Raw genomic sequence first — 10,586 nt, 5'->3', positions numbered from 1 at the left:
GACCTTGTCAAATCAAACTTCCAAAGCCGCTCTTCGCAATATTCGCGACCATGTAATCTCTTCATGCATTCGAGGAGGTTCCAAGGTTTGACCTTCCCCTATTTCATAGTAAATCGAGGACCACGCTAAAATTAGGGAACAAATTTATTGGCTTGTTTGAAACTTTGAATGCTTAAGTTTTTTTTGGCATGATTTAACGATTCTCTGCATCACTTATGTTCGCATCGTATTCCAAGCTGCACGTCGCCGCTGGACCAGGAGATGCATCTGGACCGCCCGTCCCATATCCAGTCCGAAACAAACTCCTCCTTGCGTGAATCAAAATTTGGGACGGGGAAAGCAAAGAGAGGATGAAATGAGAAGGCAGAAGAGCCACGATTCATCCACCGCCGTCCAGCGATCTAAGGCTTGTGCACAATAACGACAAGGAGCTGGTGCGACTGCGGGCGCTGTGAAACTCCGAGGCGACGACCGTGGGCGGAGGGCGTGTAGGAGGGGGTGCATGATTGTGGGCGGAGAGTAAATGTTGTGATTGTGCGTGATTGTCAACTAATATTTGATGATATCATTTTTTTGTATGACTTGCCTTATTACGGCTAATTGGATGTAGAAAAAGGAAATGCCATTATGGATAATTGATTGAGAATCTTTTTTAATGCCATATATCATACACGGGGAGTGGAAAAGTGATCGGACCAAGCGAAGACCGTGAGATTAGATTGGACATACATGATAACTCCAATAACAACAATCAAATACGTGAGTGACAAACGACCAACTTCAATATAATATTATAGATTATAGATAAAATGTTGTATATTGAAAATTATGTGAAGCCAAACCATTCTTAAACTACAATATTAATTCACCTCCGCCGTGTTCACCTCTACCGATTGGACATGACCCCTTTTTTGTAGGCCATCTACAATGGCTGACCGCAAAACTGTTGGAGATATGCCCAAGAGGCAATAATAAAATTGTTATTATTATATATTTGTGTTTATGATAAATGTTTTCATCCCATGCTATAATTGTATTAACCGGAAACATTGATACATGTGTGTTATGTAAACAGAAAAAAAATCCCTAGTAAGCCTCTTGTATAACTAGTTGTTGATTAATAGATGATCATGGTTTCCTGATCATGAATATTTGATGTTGTTAATAACAAGGTTATGTCATTGGGTGAATGATATAATGGACACACATCCAAATAAGCGTAGCATAAGATCAAGTCATTAAGTTCATATTGCTATAAGCTTTCGATACATAGTAACCTAGTCATTCGACCATAAGATCATGTAAATCACTTACACCGGAAGGGTACATTGATTACATCAAACGCCACTGCGTAAATGGGTGGTTATGAAGATGGGATTAAGTATTCGGAAAGTATGAGTTCAGGCATATGGATCAAGAGTGGGATTTGTCCATCCCGGTGATAGATAGATATACTTTGGATCCTCTCGGTGAAATGACATCTAATTAGCTTGCAAGCATGTGACACGGTCACAAGAGATGACATACCACGGTATGAGTAAAGAGTACTTGCCGGTAACAAAGTTGAACTAGGTATGGAGATACCGATGATCGCACCTCGGACAAGTAAAGTATCGCGTGATAAAAGGAATCGGTATCGTATGTTAATGGTTCAATCAGTCGCTAAGTTATCGCTGAATGTGTGGGAGCCATTATGGATCTCCAGGTCCCGCTATTGGCTATTGATCGGAGAGGAATCTCGATCATGTACGCATAGTTCACAAACCGTAGGGTGACGCGCTTAACGTTCGATGTTGTATGGTAATCAATGTAAGTAACATTGCAACCTGTAAATGAATGGGATACTTGTGTGGTTGTACTTTCCATTAAAATCTTGGGAGACATCTTAAGAAAAACAGCAAGGAAGACCTACAGAATTTATCTGTGTATGTGTCTCCTGTAAGAGAAAATTCATATACCGAATTATTTAGATATACAAAATGGTGTGAAACATTGCCTTTGTCATTTTCACCTTCTTGATTCTGTCAATAAAAACTCCATGCTTTCTAACTATAGGGTCTTTAAATATGTTCCAATATTATCGAGTTTAGTGTATCTGCACTACCATAACTAAAGTGAAAAGTATAATGCAGCGTATTGTATATCTAACAACAACCTTACCGGTGGCACTCTCTTATGTAACTTACAACTGTATTTTTTTTTTCTTTTTGTGCTCGAGATAACAACTGTTTTTTTTCCTTTGCAGTACACTGTATTTGATCAGCTTAAGCACAAGCTAATTCAGAGGCAGAAACGTAAAGTAGAATCAGCAGGTGATTCTTCCCCAGTTGCTCTCTCTGCCTTTTCGGCATTTCTCCTTGGTGCCATCTCAAAAAGTGTTGCTACAATCTTGACTTACCCATTGATCAGGTATGCAAACTTATCTTTGGCAGCAGGTGCTATCTGAACCTTTGCACTTGCTTTTGCATGTCAATGATGTCTATAAATTTAACTGCCATCTCAGTTATATGACATCTAGGTGCAAGGTCATGATTCAGGCTGCCGACCCTTTTTTTTTGAAACGGGGGCAAAAGCTTTGCCTCATTCATTAATTAAGAAGAAGGTGCCGAGTTTTTAGGAGAAAACCGGGCGAAAACCATAACAACAGGGCCGAGCCCACATAAACACACCCACACACACAACCAAGCCTAACAAGGACCCAAACAACAGGGCCGCACCCACAGTAGCCAACACAAAGAACCACATGGCGACACGAATGAACTCCAGCACGACACTTCAACACCGCGCCGACAAAGACATGCCATGACATTGGGGGCACCCATCAATCAACTGCGGATGCAGGAAAGGTAGCAGCCAAGGTGGCGAGAAAATCGCAAACCTCTCTAGCGATGACACCGCCGGACACTGTTGCCTGCAAGCCTGACTTAGCAACCCCAACATCAAAAGGAACCACATGACTCACTTCCTCAACGGAAGGAGGCATAACCTAACCACCACCCAACTCTAGGAGTTCAGGCACCACAGATGAATCCCCACACAACTCATGAAGCTCAGGCGTGATCTCAACCGCCGATGACTTCTGCTACTCGGAGCTAAGTGGAAGCAAAGCCTTCACGGTGGCGAGCTCCTGCCCACCAGAAGAGCATGCCTCCGTCGGCTCCAAAGAAACACCAGCATGTGCCAACAACATCTTGAGACTTGCAACCTCTTCACGAAGGGGGCGAGACGCCTCCTCGACGCGGTTAGCAACCAACTGAGCGAGCTCCAAGCGCAACAAAGCAAACTGACACTGGAGGTGAGAGTCGAAACAACGGTTTTTGTTGAACTCCTCGCAGCAACTTGGAGAAGGCCTTGGAGGCGATGATGTAGGCGACGACGAGTGGCACACGACCTCGTCCCAGCTCCTAGATGCCGAGGGACGACGTGGTTGTGCAGGCGGAGAGCGGCTCGGCTGACAAGGAGCACGTGCCTCTAGAGGACGTGCACGAGTGTCCGGGGAGCGAGAACGAGCGGCGGGGAAGCACGCACGGCAGAATCGCTCCCGATGACCAGGACGACGACACCGGATGCACCTGAAGGACGCACGGCAAGAGCTGACCTGGTGGTCACGCTCGAGGCACCGAAAGCATCTTCCCCGAGCCCAAAGCTTGAAGGCGAGGCTACGCTCGAGGCCCTCCTTCCGAAGCAAAGACGATGGATCGCGGCTCGGGCGGCCGCCTCGACCTACCTGCACCCAGTCATCATCGACACCAAGAGTATCAGCAAAAGCAGAGAGGCCACTGCAAGGCTCCGCATGCACCTCCTCAACATGTACCGAGCCGACCAACGGCAACCGCGGAGCCAACTCTTCATCATCGTCGTCCTCGTCAGAGCCCAAAGAAGCAACCCAAAGCAACCTCGGGTTCGGCAGTGCGTCGGCAAGGGGCACCTCGGCAGGGCCGCCCGAGGCAACCGGTGACAGTGACAAGGAGCCGAGCCCCTCGACCAACACGGCAGGGTCGCTGGCCAGAGAGGAGCTACTGGTAGCTGTCGGCGTCATCAGGGCCAACATCTCCTCGCCGGAGCCGTTATCATCGTTATCTTCATCTGAACTTAGAGAACCATCACAGAGCACATCGGAGGACATGGAGCCTTCCATGGTAGCCGACTTTTCAGCGACGCCGACAACAGCAGTGAGAGCTGCGCCAAGGGCAGCTGCAGCTGGACAAGGAGCCTGATGCAGAGTGACCGGCGACGGAAGTGCACGGGGACAGGCAGGTTCGCCTTCGTGAGAAGCACCGACCGGCGCGGGCATAGGCGCTGCAGTCTCCAAGGATGATGACGGTGGCAGCAGGCCAGAGGCGACATCTGTAAGTGCAGCGGCAGCGCTGAGCGTCGGGCCTGGAGTTGTCGCCGTCGCAGGCCTGGAGACGGCCTTGCCAGAGACGACCATGCCGGCATTCTCCTTGCGAAACCTGCCTGCAGGGGAAGCCGCGACGAGCGACGGGGTGACGAGGTCGAGCTCATGGCGGTTGTGCTGGTCGAGGCGGAGCGACGACGCGGCCCGCGACGCCACGCGGAGTCGCCGAAGGTTGCAGGGAAGATTGCCGGGGAGATGGAGCTCGGCAGCCTCCGACGCTGGCTTCCGAGGCTGAACTGGAAGGTGGGAGAGAGAGAGAGGGCGTGTAGGGGATCCCAGATCTGGCCTCAACAAGGGTGGAGGAGGCCGGAGAAGGCAGATCAGCGCGGCGGCGGCAGGGCACCTACCTCGGCGCGGCCGCCGTCGCGACTCGCGAGACATTTTTCTCCTTCTGTTCAGGTTTTTTTACTACGGCACAAAAGGCTGCCGACCCTAATGACGATGATGAAGACGAATCTGAGAGGCCAGGCCATTCAAGGCCTCCCAAAACAATGTTGGGTGCCATGTGTGCTATGTGGCACAACGAAGGAATCCCAGGCTTCTTCAAAGGAATACATGCTCAGATACTAAGGGCATGCCCAATGCACTGCTCTAGAGGTACTGCTTCACACCTTTAGTTAGGTTTGGGTGGTACAAAGTAGGTTCAGATGAGGAGGCAGCCTCCTTTTCAGGAAGTGGAATCTTAAGACTTAAAAGCATGCTTTTTGGAGAGAGAAAGAGATACATAGTGTCATATTTGTGGGGTCGCTCCTCTCTTTTTTCTTACTAAAGTTGTAGCTTCCATTGGAGAGATAAAATTCAACATGTTGCTTCTGACAACTTTTTTACATGGAGCAACTAGTTGTGTATGCCACCATTGCTCATGCCCTAAAGACGGTTCTGAGCTCCGCATTACTGTTAATGATAAAGGAGAAGATTTCAAAGTTTACCTGGATCTCATTGCTCGCCCTGCGGCGGTATCTCTTTGTCTCTCAGAAGAGAATCAAGAGTGCATAAATTTGGAATCTCTTAACTGTATCATACACGATCACCTCCAACAACCAATCTAAATGTCCGAACGTCTACGGGGTATTTTAAGATCCTTTACCGAATAACAAGCAAAACAACACCATGTATATGTGGGATCACCTTCATACTGAATAAATTTGTTTTTTTTTCCTTAAGCTCCGAGTCTCTGGTGCTTACTGAATGAAATAGGTGCTGCCCAGGACTAGTTTTGTCTGTACCGCAGTGTGTAAAATATCACTTGTTCTATTCCTTCTTTTTTTGATGGAAATCAAATTATAGCAATATAAATTTCTCATGTTGTAAATGTCAGATGGTGGCAACAGTGTCACACATCTTAACTGAAGGACACTAGTCTAAAGACACAGAGGATTGTCAAGTCAGCAATTTCGTGAACATTCTAATGTTCGCTAGCTTGCTTCTTTACTCGAGCTCTATGCCACATATGCAACATTTCAGATTTTGTGCGCTCCCTTGTATGAAAAACCAAATATCCATGAGATAAATGTTAGATGGTGCCAACAGTATTGCACATCATATCTGAAGAACACTAGTCTAAATACACAGAGGATTGCCAAGCCAGCAATTTCGTGTACATTCTTATGTTCATTAGCTTGCTTCTTCACTCGAGCTCTGTGCCACATAAGTGCCACTTCAGATTTTGTGTGCTGCCTTTGTTGTATGAAAAACTAATATCCCACCGTTAATCACACGAAAACTATAACAATAAAAAGTTGTACTATATTGGAGATTATACGAAGCCAAACCATTCCTAAACTACAGTATCAATTCACCTCCACCGCGTTCACCTCTGCCGATTGGATTTCACCCCTTTCTCGTCCTCCTCCCTCGTGTCGTCATCTCCGCCAATCCGACGATGCAGGAGCATTCGCTCTACTCTAAGGTGAATCTTCATCAAGAAAATTCAAATATTCGCGGGTAATGGCACGCGGACGGTCGGGACGAGCAATAGGTCGGAGCGCCGCCGGGTGATGATCCCCATGAGCTCGGCCATGTCCAGCTCCCCGGGCTCCGTCCCCTCCGGCAGCTCCCAATCGAAGTGGTACAGAAGGCCGGCGAGCGCCAGCTCCATGTTGGCCAGCGCGAACCCCATCCCGGGGCACATACGCCGCCCGGCGCCAAATGGTATAAACTCAAAATTCATCCCTTTGAAGTCAACGGTGCTACCCTCGAACCTCTCTGGCGAGAATTCCTCGGGCTGCTCCCAGTGCGCCGGGTCCCTGCCGATGGCCCAGGCGTTGACGAGCACCATTGCGCCCGCTGGTACGTCGAAGCCGATGACCTGGCATGGGGCCCGGCACTCCCGGGGCATCAACAACGTTGCCGGAGGGTGTAGGCGGAGCGTCTCCTTGATGACAAGGTCCAGGTAGCGCAGACCGCCCAAGCTCTCCTCCACGACTTCGTTCTTCCCGTCGAGGACTCGCCGGACCTCCTCCTGCGCCTTGCGCATCACCCTCGGGTTCCTCATGAGCTCGGCCATGGCCCACTGCATCACCGTCGACGATGTTTCGCTACTCGCCATGAAGATGTCCTGTCCAAATTAATGCAGAGAAAATTAAATCAGTCTCTGTTGGGGCTGCATCTCGCAGCCCCTATCTTCTTCTTCTATCTCTCACTCTCAATCTCAATCTCTCTTTTCTCTCTCGGCTAGAACACACGCACACACGTACCAGAGAAGAAATGCAGCTAGCTTTGCCCATGCATCACTCCCCGGTAAACACAAGATGCTACATTATTTTCTCTTGCCCGCAGGCTACTTTTCCATTAGCTCAATGCACATATTTATACAAGAGACTCTGGAGTAGCTAGCCACTAACTGACCGGCCACTAACTCACTCACGCCACTAACCCATGCACACAATAACTCTATGCACGCACGCCATGACTGACCACTAACACATGACCGGCTGCTAACCAACTAGACGGACTACACCGAATCACTCGGCTGACCTGATCTTCTCCTAGATTCTCTCTAGGCACCACATGACCCGGCAACACACGAACAATTACACACATGCAGCTAACGCCGGACATGCACAGCAGCCTCCTTGCCACCGTCGGCATCTTGCCAGCTCTCCGCTTCACAAGGCCAGCAGCATCTCTGTGAACTAACTACATGATCTTAACTAGCTACATGCAGATACAACTAAATCAAGATTAAAAACCAACATTCTCCCCCTTAATCTTGATTCTTCAACTTTCACCAACTTCAAAGGAGAGCCGGCTCGTCGACCAGCAGCGCCTTGTCGTCTTCGTCGTGGATGGCATCACTCCACTTCTGACCGGCATCATGCCGATCCTCATGACGGCCTCGCGCTGCCGTTCATGTTCCCAGCGGTATCGCACCGCGTCTCCTTGTAACGGCATCTCACCGTCGTTTTCGGCACCCAGCAGCATCACACCGCCGGCGTCGCCGCCGCGTGACGGCATCGCACCGTCGTCTCCTCATCGCGGCATCACACCGCCAGCGACCTTCACCTCCTAGCGGCATCACGCCGTGACCAGCTGCTAGCGGTATCGCACCGCCAACAGCCTCCTTCTTGCGCCCTCGGCCTCCACCTCGCATGAAGCCCGCCGAGCCGCCGCCACCTCCTCGGATCTTGAGGCTCTGATACCAATTGTTGGGGCTGCATCTCGCAGCCCCTATCTTCTTCTTCTATCTCTCACTCTCAATCTCAATCTCTCTTTTCTCTCTCGGCTAGAACACACGCACACACGTACCAGAGAAGAAATGCAGCTAGCTTTGCCCATGCATCACTCCCCGGTAAACACAAGATGCTACATTATTTTCTCTTGCCCACAGGCTACTTTTCCATTAGCTCAATGCACATATTTATACAAGAGACTCTGGAGTAGCTAGCCACTAACTGACCGGCCACTAACTCACTCACGCCACTAACCCATGCACACAATAACTCTATGCACGCACGCCATGACTGACCACTAACACATGACCGGCTGCTAACCAACTAGACGGACTACACCGAATCACTCGGCTGACCTGATCTTCTCCTAGATTCTCTCTAGGCACCACATGACCCGGCAACACACGAACAATTACACACATGCAGCTAACGCCGGACATGCACAGCAGCCTCCTTGCCACCGTCGGCATCTTGCCAGCTCTCCGCTTCACAAGGCCAGCAGCATCTCTGTGAACTAACTACATGATCTTAACTAGCTACATGCAGATACAACTAAATCAAGATTAAAAACCAACAGTCTCACTCAGTGCGACGGCATTTTGCAAGATACAAGTAGATCTAGAGATGAGCGGCCTACGACGATCACGGTCTTGATGTCGTTGTCGGTGAGTGGATGGTCGAGCTTCCCCTCTCGCTGGATCCTAAGGAGGACGTGGAGAAAGTCCTCATCGTCGCCGACGGCCGCGGCCATGCTGTTTTCTTGATGCTCATGGATGATGGTGCCAATGAACTCCATCATCTCCCGCCGCTCCCGCTCCATCTTGCGCGGCATCCGGCTGATGAGCAACGCTAGCCGCGATGCCGGGAAGAGGTCCGGTAGGGACTGCGCCGGCGCGATCTTTACCCTCCGCTCCAGCATCCGCAGGAACGCGTCGCGGCCCTTGAATCGGTTGCCGATGACGGCGCGCACCCCTGAGTCCGCGACGTAGGCGCCGATCAGCTTGCTCAGGTTCACCTGCGACGACGACTGCGCCGACAGCGAGCGGAGCAGCCGTCCGACCTCCTCCTCGCGCACGGGCCTGAAGGACCTGACGCGGCGGGAGGTGAAGAGCTCGACGGTGCAGATCCTGCGGAGCTGCCGCCAGGCCTCGCCATAGGGCGCAGTGATAATGCCCGGGCTGTCGCCGTGAACCTGCGAAATCATGCACCGGGGCATGAGGGCATCTCCAACGGGGCAGACCCAAATGCAAAAAATCGTCCGTTTGGGTCTTTTCGGACAAAACCTGCTCCCAACGGGGCAACCCATCTTAAAAACGGACAGGTGCAGCGTCCGGTCTGACCCAAAACTGACGCAAATTTTGGAGACTTTTGGGGCGAGCCGGACGCACGCGGATGTCCACTATATCCGCCTATGTCCGCGTCCTGGCCCATCTGACAGTGACACAAAATACAACCACATACGCCCCCACCCTTCTCTCTCCTCTGGTTGCTTTTTTCCATGGAAAAGACCATCGGAATCGATGTCGACTAGCCAAGCTCCGCCGCCACCCTCGCCTGGAGGCCGCCGCCGCCGCCTCCTCCTTTTTTTCCAGCCCTGCTGGAAGTCGCCGGAGCAAAAACGGGCGCCGCCGGCCTCGACGCCGCCGAGCAAGACGAAGTCGGGGCGGAGCTCGCCTGGGCCGACCCCCGCGCCGCGCAGGCCGACCCGCCATGGCCGAGCTCCGCCCCGACTTCGTCTTGCTCGGCACGCCGCTCCTCGCCACGCCTCGCCACGCCGCCGCGGGCACGGGGCTGGCCGCGCCTCGCCCCGCCCCGCGCCGCCCTCACCCGCCACGCCGAGCTCCGCGCCGGGCCGCGCCGCCCAGGCCGAGGCCCACCCCGCGCCATGGCCGAGCCTCGCAGGGGCGCCGTAGCTTGGTGCAGCACCTCGGGGCCGCCATGGCCGCGCCTCGGCAGGACGCGAGCGGGCGCCTCGCCGCCCAGGCCGAGCCCTGCTCCGCGCTGAGCCGCGCCGCCCCGCGCCATGGCCGAGCTCCGCGCCGCCCAGGCCATGCCCCGCCCCGCGCCATGGCGGAGCTCCGCGCCGTGCCCCGCCCCGCGCCTCGGGCCGCCGCTGCCTCGCCACGACGGGCGCCCCGACGCCTGCCGCGAGCATGGACAGCCAGAAGCTGCCGCGCCTCGCTGGCCGCACCTCGACGGACGCCGCCCCGTGCCGCCTCGCCATGGCCGCGTCGCGCCTCGGCACGCCCGCGCCAGCCTCACACGCGACGCCGTCCTGGCGGCGCTGCTGCTCTCGCTCGCGGAGCAGGGCTCGCGCCGCGCCTCGCCACACAGTTGCGCAGGTGCCGTGGACTGCTCAGAAGGATGGTGTCCGGTTTGGGTCATGCGTGCGGTTGGGAAATAAAAATCGGGACGGACGTCTGTGCACGTCCGCGTGTCCGCGGGACGACCCAAACGGATGAAATACACTGTCCGTTTGGATCATAGCGTTGGAGATGCCCTGAGGGGAAGCATAC

General features: G+C 52.8%; 1 protein-coding gene across 1 annotated transcript; it reads right to left on the bottom strand.

Annotated features, from left to right (window-relative positions):
- Positions 1 to 6,329: 6,329 nt before the first annotated feature.
- Positions 6,330 to 10,095, bottom strand: LOC124647220 (desmethyl-deoxy-podophyllotoxin synthase-like). The gene is made up of 3 exons (XM_047187189.1): positions 9,745 to 10,095; positions 8,708 to 9,262; positions 6,330 to 6,956 (listed from the first exon to the last, which is right to left on the bottom strand). Exons 1-3 carry the CDS (start codon positions 10,093 to 10,095, stop codon positions 6,330 to 6,332), a joined length of 1,533 nt encoding a protein of 510 aa, XP_047043145.1.
- Positions 10,096 to 10,586: the final 491 nt, after the last annotated feature.

This window comes from Lolium rigidum, chromosome 4 (genome assembly GCF_022539505.1).
Source record: "Lolium rigidum isolate FL_2022 chromosome 4, APGP_CSIRO_Lrig_0.1, whole genome shotgun sequence".
NCBI lineage: Eukaryota > Viridiplantae > Streptophyta > Magnoliopsida > Poales > Poaceae > Lolium > Lolium rigidum.
Note: the sequence above shows the minus strand (reverse complement) of the source record. Positions and strands in the feature narration are given on the sequence as shown.

Excerpts from the sequence above, each read along its gene's own strand:
- LOC124647220 (XM_047187189.1), bottom strand. The coding sequence starts at position 10,095 with ATGGCGCGGGGCGGCGCGGCTCAGCGCGGAGCAGGGCTCGGCCTGGGC. Across the intron at positions 9,263-9,744 it reads CGGCGCGGGGGTCGGCCCAG|GTTCACGGCGACAGCCCGGG; the intron begins GCGAGCTCCGCC and ends ATGATTTCGCAG. Across the intron at positions 6,957-8,707 it reads ACATCAAGACCGTGATCGTC|GACATCTTCATGGCGAGTAG; the intron begins GTAGGCCGCTCA and ends TAATTTGGACAG.